Below are 15,261 nucleotides of genomic sequence, written 5' to 3' on the forward strand. Positions count from 1 at the left end.
CAGAAATAAAAATATATGATGACTACTTTTGCACTATTAATAGTACCGCCTACTTGCCCCGTTTGCGTTACCGCCAACTTACCCCAACTGCATATTTTATAAAAAAAGAATTTAAAAATTACTTTTGGGTATGAATAGGCATAATATCTGGGTGCTGAAGCCTCTTTTCACGCACTACCGAAAAATATAATCGTTCGGGAAATAGATAGAAAACCATCTTAAATAACACAAAATGTTTAAAATTAAGAAAATTTACAAACTATGCTCAAAAACACTATATCGTCCACAGCTTCTACAAAACATAATGTTTCGCAACAAAAACACATTGGATAATGCGTTTCACATTACTTAAGCTACACCACGAGAGACAGCGCTTTATGTCTAATAAAAACGGAGAAAAGAGGGTTCCGCCAACTAGCCCCGGGCTCCCCTACAATGATTTCCATCGAAAAGAACTCGATAGATTCCATAACAGAGCTCTCAATACGCTGTTTCTAAGCCACATAGCTTGGCTGAAGTATTTTACATATTTTGACCTTATAAAGGAATCTTTCTCTAGAGTTACTAGAAACAGGGTGAAAATGAACTTATTATTCGTTTTCCTTAAAGCGCATATGCTAACACAGCACTACTGACGCATCGTCTTATAGGTTACATTTTGTGCAAACGAAGTGAGATAATCATAGATCTATGCATTCATTACTTATATTTAATAAATCTAAAACTACGAATGAAAAATATTCAACTTGATTTTTCATCATAGAACTTTTTCTTTTTACTTGTAATAGCCGACGCTATTCACTATCCAAACATAGGTCATTCATCAAGATATACTCAAAACAGCCCCTCGTGGTCTAAAATAAATTTATTGGACCTCATCTTAATCAACCGAAATTAATTAATGAATAAATAAACGTTGCTTTTCTTTGGTCTTCTCCCGTTTCAGAGATTATACCAATGAAATAACAATTCAACGGACGGCAACCGGCTCAAGATGAACAACAGCAAGATGCAAATACGGGAGAGCTTCACAGCGGATGGCACGACTAGACCGTATAGTGAAAATCGGGGTTATTTCATCACGAGAATGGCCCTTTTGACGACGGTGGCGATATTTAGCTGCCTGCTGGTGGGCACCGGTCTGCTCATATATCAATTTGCTGGCTGCCAAGAAGCGCCAGTACACGCCAGCATAAGCGATCATCATTACCACTTTGTGTCAAACCACACGCGGTTACATCTCGACACAACCAGTTTGCCGGCTCCGATCGACATTAGCACCGTTCCCTTGACGACAAGCACATCTTCTAGCATCACCATAGTTGACGGCGTCGATTCTAATGAATCCAAGCATCAATCTAACATTACCCTCAGCCAATCAGAACCCGAAGATGACAATGTACGATTACCCAGATCAATTGAACCGATTGCGTACGACATTCAATTAATCCCGTTCATATCTGAAGACAATTTCACTTATGTCGGCTCGATTGAAATAGATGTGCTGGTGAAGGAGAACTGTGATAACATAACGCTTCACGCGGTTGCGCTTAAAATACGCGAGGCACATGTTCGGAGACATGGGCAGGCTGGCAATAATGACAGTAACTATACACGCCGGTACCGTACAAGCAGGGAAACAACAAGCGACGATAATCAACTAGCAGATGATGATGACAATTTCGCAGATGACAATGTCAGTGATTTAGCGCAAATCGAAATAGAACGGCAGTTCATTGTAGATAGTAAACAATTTTTTGTACTTAAACTAAAGCAAATGTTGCAAGCTGGCGAGCGGTATACGGTGCACATCAAATTCGATGGAATACTCAATGATTATCTCCAAGGGTTCTACCGAAGTTCCTATACCGTTAAGAATGAAACAAGGTGAGAAGTAATTACTTTGGATCAGGAATATGCATTTTATTGTACGCATAAATTAAAAACAATTTTATTTATATGACTTTTGTATATTTATTGAGATTGAGTTTGTCGCTTATGTGTTGAAATCCCCATATCTAACCACGAAACCACATTTATCTCAACCATTAAACTTCAGTGGCACATGCACAGTGGTCCAGAATGCAAATTTAACAGGAATATTACATTTTGCTAAAACTAAATATCTTTATAATACAGTTAACTCTCTCTATGTCGATATTGAAGGGACCATCGACATAGGGAGAGATCGACATATAGAACACAATGATTTTCTTTCAGGACATCATAATGCATACCGGGAAATGAATATAGATGCTCGTATTGGGGGAGTAGGGTAGTAGACGACGAGGTAAAGTGCACACGCACTGCAAAACATCAAGTTTGCTGTTTGAGTGGGAATCCCTTATTTGCAGTTTATCTTTCTGCCCCACATATAGGGGAACACGGGGAGACTTGACCAGGTTTTCAGCTAAACCTGCATAAATCTCTAAAAAAGTTTTCAATCCTTCCAAAGTCATTGAGATATAATGTAAAAAGGTATTATTCGTGTTCATGATTTTTTGCAGAATTTTTAGTTTATTTTTTCAAAAGTTATAAAAGTTTGTCTGAGATCGTTTTTTTTTTTTTGGTCAAGTCTCCCCACTGCGGGGAGACTTAACCAAGGCCTGGGGAGACTTGACCAAGAGAATTTTGAAAAATCAGAATAACAAATAATGACATAAATAATACTGTAATCCTTTTTTCCATATTGTCGAGGTCATTAGGTAGCAGTAAAATATATAAAAGGGTGGCATACCCTTTAAATTTTCGACTGTGTTTAATGCATTTCCTTTTAAGGATTAACTCTACTGCTTACATTGCATATTAATACGTCACAAAATCAGCCATATTATTACTAACTTTGTTTACTAGTACAAAAAGATATAGACTGTTGTTTGATGTGGGATTTTTTGTGACATGATTAACACTAACAGTAGGTACGACAGCATAGTAAATATCAGAAAAATTTTATCTTTCTTCAGATTATTGCCACTTGGTCATGTCCCTCCATAAAATCTTGGTCAAGTCTCCCCAACATTAGTTACAGCGTTCAATCACGTGCAAATTTTAATAAAAACTATTTCAATGTTCCGATTTATGTAAAATCATTTCACTAGTTCATAAAGTATAAAATAATGTATGAGTACTTTAGAAGTGATTATTAGGCGATTAGATATGTCCATACAAAGTTTGATAAAAATTACTTCATTTAACGCAAATTTATTAAATACGGAATCTTTTCTATTAGGAAAGAATTTTTCATTCCAAACTTTTAAAATTACCTTAACGGACCGAAATAAGTATAAAAATATTTTTGAAGGTAACACGTCATAGCCAATAATAGAATTCTGCGCTTGGTCAAGTCTCCCCATGTTCCCCTAATTGAAATTGTTTTGATCACGAAAGTATGATTTCCGTGCTACAGATGGCTGCATTTTAAATATTTTCATAGTATGTTAAAGTCAAAATTTTGTACCCAAAAATGCATAACTTCTAGAAAACCTCGATAAATGCAAATTAAGATGAATTCGTTTTACAAAGTCTCGTAGGAAAACATATTGAATATCCACTTTACCCCAAATCATGTCTTTACTGCCACTACATGCTGAATATTGATATAGGACTTAGTGCCCTGATCGCCAATTTTCATTTCATCATGTATATGCTTTGTGATGTCCTGAGAGAAAAAAAACACATCGACATAGAGAGAGAATAATGCAGGCAAATATAAAGCTAGGGACATCGAGATAGGGAGATATCGAGATAGAGAAAATATCGACATAGAGGAGTTTTTATACGTGCGATCTGAAGGGACCTACGAAATAATCGAGATAGAGAAAAATATCGACATAGAGAATATCGACATAGAGAGAGTTAACTGTATGTTTAAGTTGTACTTTGCAAGGCCATTCTTTTCGTTTGAACAAATGCTAGGGTGGTTCTAATTTTTGCAGTATCTAAAACGAAAGTCCCGTTTGACTGTTCGAGATAGAGCTTGACTGTCTTCAATGAAGTTGTGGAACAAAGGGGCCATGCATAAATGACGTAGCATTTTGGGGGGTAGGGAGGGTATACCAAATTTGTGACGAAGTGTGACGAGGGGGAGGGTAAGGTCAAAAGTTGTGCGACGTAGCATTAAGTTTAAAACCCATTGTTTACAGACAACAATTCAGTGATACTCCATTCCCAAGAGAAATAAATTTAAATTCAAACAAGTTACTTTTGATGCGGTTTTTCATGAGGTAAAACGATTCGCGGAATTACAAGTTCGTAAAAATACGAAATTGTATGCGGATTTAACTTGGTACATTAGTTAGCTAATGTTGCTATCTAGTAGACTTAGTTTGAAGGCTGAATTAAATTTTCACTTCGGATTCAACCAAACAAAATTTAGTAATTTAGATGGCAGCTGCTAGATTGTGAACTGAGAGAACTTCTCTTCTTGCTCCCCTTGACATATAAAATTCAAAACAAAGCTATCAACACTATATTTGTCATGAAATGGGCTCATTTTGCACGCAATTTGCTGTTATAATGAAAATGTTGATAAAAGTTGTCATCGTCAAACATTTTGAAAGGACATGTATTTAAAATAATTGAAAAACATATGTAATTTTTTTCATCACCCGGGCGCTTTACATGGGACGATGGGGAGGGGGTAGGTAAATGCTACGTTATTTACGAGGGGGAGGTTAGAATTTTGTGACCAAATGCTACGAGGGGGGAGGGAGGGGTCAAAAATTGCCGAAAAAAAGCTACGTCATTTGTGTACGGCCCCAACACAATTTAGACAAATTTGCTGAGGACACGCAATCTCTATCTTTCATACATTCAATTACCCGCGAAATCCAAATATAAACATTAGGATTTTCTTTAAAAAAATATTTTAATTATATCACCACAGAGAACAGACGTCCAACTCCAGCGTTCAGTTGTGTAAAAATCGAAGACATTTTCATATCAACACCAGGTGCGCTATTGCCGTCATTTCGGGTGAGATCGACTGAATTGACGGGGGCTCACATAGACATTTCAAAATGGTCGGTGTTAAGTCAGACCGGACTAAGTCGCGAAATATTCCAAAATGAGATAATAATAGTAGCACTGGATACAAAATTTCTTCAGCTACATTCAACTTTTGCCAGATTTGATATATGCTACAATAAACAGGATTTCTGGTAAAAATTAATTTCGAATTACAATGTAAAGGATGCTTCGATTCAAATTCTGAGTGGATTCAGTATGGATTCCAGCTCAAATGCATTCACCGAAACTTCATATTCTTGCGTTATGAACGAAACGGGAGGGGGGGGGTGATCTAAACGGTGTTGATAGGGGAGGGGGAACCACTCTCCGTACACCCATAGCTACGTCCCTGTTAAAATCAAGAAACCCTGTAAGTCGAAAAAAATGTGGGCCGCGATTAGATTTTCAGGGCTATTGCCTAACCTTTCTATATTTCTATTTAAATTTTCCTTTAGTCCCCCCTTTGAACATTATTTAGTTCCTGCTTATATGGATTCAAGAACCGTCGTAGCTGACCAATGCAGTCTAAGTGACTTTACTTAGTCATTAGTGATCTAGATTGGCAAATACAAGTAATTTTGCACCAATTTGAATAGGTTTTGCATCATATAATAGTGGAACCACTTTATATTGGAAATTTTTGCGTGGTTGCACTCTTAAATCCATAATTCTGAAACCGGAAGTCGGGTCAACTTAAAAAAATCAATATTAGCTTATGGAAGCGTTATACCGTTCATTTGAAACTAGGCTTCAGCAATTTGGCTGCTACTCCATTATCGATCTGGACTAGCTGAAGTTGCACAGGAAATAAGTAGATAATTATGCTTGGAAGTAGCGAAATATCGTTCAATGTGCTACTCCTGGTAATCCTACAGTGTTTTTTGAACAATACCGGAGCCGGCCAGGCCCGAACGTAAATCGCGGAAGGAACGGGAAGGAATGTTAGTCCGATACTAGTTTTTGCTAGAGGCCGAATATACTACTGCGCACACCACAAATATCACGGGAGGTGGATATTCTATTCCTTCATGACCGGCACCAGAGAGGTGACTACTCTATCTGGACTAGATATTGATCCATCAACTGATGGACCGGGGACCAATGGCTTTACTTCCCTTCTGAAGGAAGACGTGACCACAGATTATTTCACCTCAGAAAAATCTCAACGAACTAGGTTGGGATTGAACTAGAATGAGCGGTCACGCTTACCAATTAACCGCCGGCGCCGTCATGGAACGTAGAAAAACTTTCTTATCGAAAAATAATTGAATATACAAATGACAATAAGTCCTCTCCACCTGATAACATTTCGGAAATGTTAGTTGACAGGTTCAGTGCGTTGATCCTTAATACACTTAACTGAACTCTATCGCGCTATTCTCTATCTCGATATTTCTCTATCTCAATTATTTCAGATTGGCCGTGAAAAATCCTCCGCCTCTTGATATTTTCTTTATCTAAATATCTCGAATTTGCTTGCGATTTTTTCTCCCAATGTCGATGTGATTTTTTTCCTGTCCGGATATTAGAAAGTAGCTATATAGCAAAAAGAAGTCACCAACTTACCCCAACTACATGTTTTATAAAAACTATTTACAAAATTACTTTTATTCGTAGATAGATGTAATATCTATACGGATACTGAAAGTTCGTTTCACGCACTATCGAAAAATATAATCTTTCGAGAAATAGATTGAAAATCACCCTAAATATCACAAAGTGTTTAAAAGTTTGAGAATTTACTTGGTATGCTCGAAAACACAATATCGCCAACAACTTTCACAAAACAAAATGTTTTGCAACTAAAACACATTGGATAATGGGTTTCACATAACGTGAGGTACATAACGAGAGTCAGCACTATATGTCTAATAGAAACGGAGAAAAAGAGTTTCCACCAACTTACCCCAACCGCCAACTAGCCCCGGGCTCCTCTACATTTTTCAATATTAAGGGCCATACTACTCAAGAGAGAGCAAGGAGTTGAAAGAAGAACGTTTAGAAAAGCGTGACATAGGGTCATATGAGCAAGCTTAGAGTTTCTCGGAGACTTAGCCTTTTGCCTGCTACCGCAAGAGTCAGGATCTTTTGGCATTAGAAAAGCCAATCACCTGAGTCTGCGGCATGTCTAACCGAGCATAAAGTAGCTTTGTACTTCATGTTGTCGGAACCGACTACTTTTATAATTTTCATCAGCAAAAATATTGATTTTTAAAATTACACAACCAATTTTTGAAGAAATCCTCCTATTTTGCGAGATACACATTGCTGGATTGGATCCGTTATTGTAATGTATTACGCTTTTGCATTTAAACGAAAGATGAACAAAATGCCTTAAAAGTTTGTGGTTTTCGGACAAAATAGCACTTTAACAAAAGCACTGTTTTTAAGCGTTTAAAATTAAAATTGTTTAATAAATAAAAATAGCGGTATAATGCCTATGAAACAGAAATACAACGCTGAGAAAAGTGTTCTATCAATCACCGAAAGTATTGCTATTAAACTTAAGCCAAACGTTTTAAAGTGTCCTATGAGTTTGTATGCATTATGCAAATGATTTTTTCAGATCCTATGCAATTATACAAACTATTTAATTTCTCAAAATTAGAGAAATCTCTCTTTGAAATTGGGAACAAAACGAAGCATTCAGATCATCAAATGACTTCAGTAAAGAATTTTCTTGTGGGTTTAATGTGTCCAAAAAATTTACATATGCATGCAACAAGAAGTAAACGAAATATTCATTTCCACATATAAGGGACCAAGGGAATTATTAACCAAACTAATAGTTCTATACATGTACCTATAATAGAAAATATATATTTAAGCAGTTTTAGGGTAGAGTCTGTGGTATTATAGAGTCCCGTACAGAAAAATGCGCCACACTGCTTAAAATGATGTCTTCTCAATGGGGGTGGGCGTAGCGTATTTGGTAAATCGATTGCCTTGTATGCAGCGCACCTGGGTGCGAGTCCCGACCCCCGCACATAGGGTTAGAAATTTTTCATAAGAAATTTTTCTAACCCGAATAGATGACCTTAAGGTTAAAACCTCTATAATCGAAATAAAAAATGTCTTCTCAATTGTTCCTGGCACCCACAGTTTTTGCTGTAACTTTGAGTGACTTTAACCGAGTTACACAGTGGAGTGAATTGAAAACCTACTGTTTCGTGGCTTATAGCACTTTATTCATAATATTATTCCATGAAACTTATTTTACATAGTTACAAAAAGTATAATACACTGAATACAGTGTCTTGTTTAGGCGATTGAAATATTTCGCCATGATATGATTTTTCTCGACACTAATATTTTTCTTGCATGTTCTCCGAAAGAAGAATGTTTGTTTACTTTGCACGATAGGTAGCCATCTGACAGTTCAATAGGCAGATCTGTGCGAGCTTTTATATAACATAAACAACGCCTTTGTTTTAGGGGAACTATATGTAAGTCGGACCCATGGTTATTAGAGTGGCTCGCGGTTGTATGGAAAACCTAAAAAATGATTTAAAGTAGCGGGTACAGCACTTTTTGAGTTCCTTTTGTGGCCCCAAATGCCTGTGCAACATTTGGGAGTGATGTAGGGGATGATGGGGAGTTGTGAACACCTTCAATTCCCGCTAAGCTATAAATGATTAAAATGTGGTAACTACTTTTGAATGCTATATTTTTTTGAATGTTTCTACTGTCATGACGCCACTTTTTCATTAGCAAATATTTCATTAACTCATGTTCTTCGTGTTTAGGTAACTACCCGTATAAATAAATACCGTTCCAGAAAACTTCGGAACCATTTCCTAATTATTCATATAATACTCACCATATAGGGAATACTACTGATACATTCCATCATTATAATTCAACTATTATACTACCATACTTATTTAGTTACCATTTCCAATACCTTCCGAGTATACTATATTGGAGATTTGTATACCACATTGTTATTTTGCGCCAGAGGTTAATATTGCTCTAGGTGGTCTTTGTTATCCGTAATCTGTTTACGCTACTCCAAAAATCTATAGTTTAACGTGGTCAAAAATCCTCGTCTTCCAATAATACGGAGATAACTCAATTGGATAAGGCGTCAGTCCACTTTGTGTCAACGAGCTTTCTTCAGAAGATGGCGTGTAACAAAATATAATTTCATTAATCGATAGAATTGAAAAGTGAAAGGGAAGTTTTTTCTCCACCAAATGTTTTATGCATCGCAAGATCTAAAATATGCATGTCATCATAATCTGTACGGTTCATGAATGGTATGTTGTCAAAATGTATATGGAAAACAGCACATTCTTAACAACCCATTGTTTGTATGGTCGAGCATGGAAAAACGATACTGGTTATGTTCGATATTGTACCAGGCAATGGTTAATCTATTGTTGAACGAACCATATTGAAAACGGGTTTGAAACGTTTAATGCAATGGTTGGCATATGGTACACATTTATGCGGGTTGGCGAATAAATACACCAATCAAAAAGTTTTTGTTTTTACTGAATTGTATTTGTGGTATGGGGAGTTCCGTTATGTAGCTGGTTTGAAAGTAAATTAGTGCAATAGTGCAAAACATTCCTTGGGCAATTGGCTTTCATTGACAAAATTTTTTTGGATGAACCTTTAGTGTGTCGTTAGAGATAGGTATTTTTCAAAGATATGTAAAGTGGGGAGTTGTGAACCATAGGTACATTTCAGTAGATTATAGATTTTTTATAAAAGAACAGTATCTTAATTCGATAAGCAGGTATGACTCATACATATTATTATATAAAAAGGTTCGATTTTATGCGAAGAACAGGATTCTAATACAATTTTAATCTCCTCGTGCCGAAACCTCAAATTCAGGTGGCTTGGTGCGAATCATGTTGTTAACTATTCATTCCACTTCAGATCACTTTTCCATCTCATCTTTAGTTAAAAATATCTTAACATTGATCTTCTATAGCCCTAATAAAAATAAACCACGAAAATATTCCATTTCTTTTACTTTTTGCGATGGTTCACAACTCCCCACTAAACAAAAAAATGTTGATTCCACGCATTTCACGCATTCTACCATCTCTCAAAGAAGATAATGGTTATTATTTTAAATTGCTTCAGCCTGTGGATGTATTAAGGTATCCTTTACAAATACCAGGTCAAATTTCGAAAATCGACCAATGTTTATAGTAGTTATGCCCCGAAAACAAAACTACAACTCCCCGCCATCCCCTACTCTTTATCTTATACTAAACAATCTATAGGCTGGGCAGTACACGCCCCTTTTCTTTTCCTTTTTTGACTACGTCTATGTTATTCAGCAATTCATTCTGAATATTTCATTCAAAAGTATTCTCATTTATTTAAGTATAAAATGCCGATGTCGGTGGTGCACTGGCAGTGTTGGTAGAAATAATAAATTTCCGTAATTGGTTTGAACCATAAGTTTTAAAATCGTTATAACTATTTTTTAGTTGACGTCTACGACAAAGATGTTAACAAAGGTTTGCTTTATTGTTTTATAAAGCTGGTTTTTCATATTCAACTATGGGAAAGATGGACACCTGGGGTGGGTAAGATGAACATGCACCATTGGTAAAGATGGGCATAGGATAAGAGCAAAGTGAGACGCTTCTCGACCAATAAATTTTATTTTCTCTCAGTACATCACAATGTAGCGATAACAACAAAAAAACCCAATGGTATGAAATTTGACGACTACTGTCGAAAAAACAAATTGTTTCGCTTGTATATCTGATATTTCCCAAATTTCATTATTGCAGTATCTTTCTGAAGCATTTGAAATCTTTTAGAAATGTTACCGTATCATTATTTTTTTTATTTAATTTTACAATTCGTGAGAAACGCAAAGTGTCTGTCTTACCCGCCGTGTCCGCATTAGCCGACTTTCCCCTATGACAACGGCCAAACATTAGAAAATACATCATTTGCTTCAGATCTAAACTGGACCCCAAAACGTAATTGTTCGCCTCGAATTGAACATATATATTAAGAAGAACCACAATGTATTCCAAAACATCCGTTAAAAAAGTAAATTGTGATATTTTGTCTTGGTATCGTCATATCCCCAACATGTCCATCTTACTCCCACAATATGCCCGTCTCGTTTCATCCGCAGTCTGAAAAAAATGCAGATAATGCTTCGTTTTCTATTTCTCTAAAAAAAGATCCTTATTGTTTTTTTGTATTATAATCCCTCTGGGCACTCGAAAACCAACATATGGAACTACAACATAGAGTATTATATGTTGACAAAAACATGCTTATTCTATGTTATATTTGAGTTTATTCATAGTATGTTCGTCTCAACCATGAGTAGCACGAAAATCGATTTTTCTTGGCCAAAACATTTTCGAATACAACTTGGCGCATTTATAAACTGTATGCTTTGTTATGAATAATAATGTACAGTGCTGTTCGAAATAATAGCAGCGCAAGCGTTTTTTTCTCTCGAGTATGGTGATTTGGCTTTGTTTTTCATGTTCGCATCGTGTATAGAGATAAAAATTCAGTTCCTGGTGGTCGTCTAACCTACTGACGCCTACCTTTCGATTTTAATAATACAGTTAACTCTCTCTATGTCGATATTCTCTATGTCGATATTTTTCTCTATCTCGATTATTTCGTAGGTCCCTTCAGATCGCACGTATAAAAACTCCTCTATGTCGATATTTTCTCTATCTCGATATCTCCCTATCTCGATGTCCCTAGCTTTATATTTGCCTGCATTATTCTCTCTCTATGTCGATGTGTTTTTTTTTCTCAGGACATCACAAAGCATATACATGATGAAATGAAAATTGGCGATCAGGGCACTAAGTCCTATATCAATATTCAGCATGTAGTGGCAGTAAAGACATGATTTGGGGTAAAGTGGATATTCAATATGTTTTCCTACGAGACTTTGTAAAACGAATTCATCTTAATTTGCATTTATCGAGGTTTTCTAGAAGTTATGCATTTTTGGGTACAAAATTTTGACTTTAACATACTATGAAAATATTTAAAATGCAGCCATCTGTAGCACGGAAATCATACTTTCGTGATCAAAACAATTTCAATTAGGGGAACATGGGGAGACTTGACCAAGCGCAGAATTCTATTATTGGCTATGACGTGTTACCTTCAAAAATATTTTTATACTTATTTCGGTCCGTTAAGGTAATTTTAAAAGTTTGGAATGAAAAATTCTTTCCTAATAGAAAAGATTCCGTATTTAATAAATTTGCGTTAAATGAAGTAATTTTTATCAAACTTTGTATGGACATATCTAATCGCCTAATAATCACTTCTAAAGTACTCATACATTATTTTATACTTTATGAACTAGTGAAATGATTTTACATAAATCTGAACATTGAAATAGTTTTTATTAAAATTTGCACGTGATTGAACGCAGTAACTAATGTTGGGGAGACTTGACCAAGATTTTATGGAGGGACATGACCAAGTGGCAATAATCTGAAGAAAGATAAAAATTTTCTGATATTTACTATGCTGTCGTACCTACTGTTAGTGTTAATCATGTCACAAAAAATCCCACATCAAACAACAGTCTATATCTTTTTGTACTAGTAAACAAAGTTAGTAATAATATGGCTGATTTTGTGACGTATTAATATGCAATGTAAGCAGTAGAGTTAATCCTTAAAAGGAAATGCATTAAACACAGTCGAAAATTTAAAGGGTATGCCACCCTTTTATATATTTTACTGCTACCTAATGACCTCGACAATATGGAAAAAAGGATTACAGTATTATTTATGTCATTATTTGTTATTCTGATTTTTCAAAATTCTCTTGGTCAAGTCTCCCCAGGCCTTGGTTAAGTCTCCCCGCAGTGGGGAGACTTGACCAAAAAAAAAAACGATCTCAGACAAACTTTTATAACTTTTGAAAAAATAAACTAAAAATTCTGCAAAAAATCATGAACACGAATAATACCTTTTTACATTATATCTCAATGACTTTGGAAGGATTGAAAACTTTTTTAGAGATTTATGCAGGTTTAGCTGAAAACCTGGTCAAGTCTCCCCGTGTTCCCCTATATGTGGGGCAGAAAGATAAACTGCAAATAAGGGATTCCCACTCAAACAGCAAACTTGATGTTTTGCAGTGCGTGTGCACTTTACCTCGTCGTCTACTACCCTACTCCCCCAATACGAGCATCTATATTCATTTCCCGGTATGCATTATGATGTCCTGAAAGAAAATCATTGTGTTCTATATGTCGATCTCTCCCTATGTCGATGGTCCCTTCAATATCGACATAGAGAGAGTTAACTGTACTACTTTACTATCATCAGCTCACTAACTGGTACGCCACTTTTCGACGGTCCACTTGGCGTGAAATTTGACAAAGTTCAGTCGATTGTGAAGGTGCTGTATTGTGAGTAGTGGTACTTTTCTCGGACTTCCTGCGTGCAAATTTGTCTTAATCAATCGTTTTTTACTCGTTGACGTTGCAATAGAATGTTCCAGGTCTTTCTAGAATTCTCTCGAAGAAATAAATCAATATTATTTTGCCATCCGACCCATCAGTTTGTCAAGTTTGAGCGGAATTTGTTCGCTATCTACCACTAGTTTCACATTTGTTTGTCCAGTGCAATGCATTGTGTATCTTTGTGGCAGAACACTGTAAAAGTTCCTGAACTTCATGGTATGTTTTGCCACTACCATTCAACCGTTTGATGAGATTTCGCTCCTCGACTGTACAATGCCTCGAACGACCCATTTTCGTGAAATACTACAATATACAAACTTGTAAGCGTAGGAATACTATTCCGAACAAAATAGATTGACTAAACTGAAAATCTTGGAAACTTTAGCAATTTGAAAACCTTTTGTGGTAGCGCTGCTATTTTTACGAACAGCTTTATATCGACTTTCTTCCGAAATGACAGTTGTGTTTCGTAAACAATAAGCCTATGATTCCAAATGGTGGCGTGTTCTACTCTTCGTTCTATAGGTCACTTACAAAAACATATAATGTTATTGGAGAATAGAACGTATGGGAGTATTTTACATTAAACTCGAAAAATATTTGCGCTACTACTTTTTCGAACAGCGCTGTATGACAACATAATGTAGAATGTATCGCAAACAACTAATTCTCGAGTAAACTTTGATTAGGTCGTAAATAACCAGGGGCGGATCCAGAAAAAAATTTCGGGTCTGAAATTTTGATTTTAATTGCTAGCATTGTTAAATTCGTAATCCGTAAATAACGTTATTTAAAAAATATCAGCTTTGTTGATCAAATTTGGTTTGGAATGATTTTGAGTTTGAAATTAATATAAAATTAAAACTAATTTAAAATTTCTCAACAAGTAAAAAAAATTCCGGATCCGCCACTGTGAAGTAACAAAAAGAGATTTTCTTTGGGATCTTCCTCTTTTGTTCATTACTCGGTCGTTTCAACATTTACTACTCAACTCTTTGCATAATATTCTAATAAGAACTGTAGGATTTCGATAAGTACCGGAAAATTTGTGGAATGTGATATAGTGACGTAATAATCGAAAAAGAAAGAAAACAAAGAAAGGTTCTCAATGCTACGTACGACCTAATCTAAATTTTCTCCAGAATTTGCCTCCTAGATTTTTTTGCTTTCCGCAATTTTAGCTTCGGCAGTGTGTTTAACACCGTTCACCCTATTAACTTCTAATACGGGAAACTATCTTCGCTTCTTAGATGAAAAATACCATTACGTTCTATATCTCGTTCACTACCTATCTTGATGGTCCCTTCAGCATCGACATAGAGAGAGTCAACTGTTCTGACTATTCAAAATGGTCGACATTGTTATAATTATAGTAGGGATGTATATAGCGTCAATGATGATGTTTCAAATGATCATATTTTGTTTGTTTGTTTGTTTCATTTATTCCAACATGAATATTTATTTTCTGTTATCAAACGAAGTTTTTTCGTTATCGGCTTTTATTACGATATGGTTTTATCAAAACATTTTTTTCTTTTCAACAATAATTCAAAAGATTATAGTCTTGTGTATAACATACTGATAATTAACAAAAATAACAATCTTCTATCTCACCAGATGGCTAGCCACAACTCAGTTTCAACCAACAGACGCCCGCCGTGCGTTTCCTTGTTTCGACGAACCTGCATTGAAAGCACGGTTCAGCATCAGTTTAGCGCGACCGCGACACATGGTTTCATTATCTAATATGCCTAAAATTAAGTCATATCCGGCCAGGTAAACCAATAGTTTCGAGCGTTGTTCTACAACAT

At 35.8% G+C, this 15,261-nt stretch overlaps 1 protein-coding gene across 4 annotated transcripts in view; it reads left to right on the forward strand.

Moving 5' to 3' along the window:
- LOC131677816 (aminopeptidase N) overlaps positions 1 to 15,261 on the forward strand; it is an 84,188-nt gene that overhangs the window by 42,579 nt on the left and 26,348 nt on the right. For all 4 annotated transcript variants that reach the window (XM_058957874.1, XM_058957873.1, XM_058957875.1 and 1 more), the window contains exons 3-4: positions 947 to 1,887; positions 15,068 to 15,226. In XM_058957874.1, coding sequence (XP_058813857.1) covers positions 995 to 1,887; positions 15,068 to 15,226 — 1,052 coding nt within the window. In that variant the 5' untranslated portion in view covers positions 947 to 994. The remainder of the gene's footprint in view (positions 1 to 946; positions 1,888 to 15,067; positions 15,227 to 15,261) is intronic.

The sequence above is a fragment of the Topomyia yanbarensis genome, chromosome 1, assembly GCF_030247195.1.
Source record: "Topomyia yanbarensis strain Yona2022 chromosome 1, ASM3024719v1, whole genome shotgun sequence".
Taxonomy (NCBI): Eukaryota; Metazoa; Arthropoda; class Insecta; order Diptera; family Culicidae; genus Topomyia; species Topomyia yanbarensis.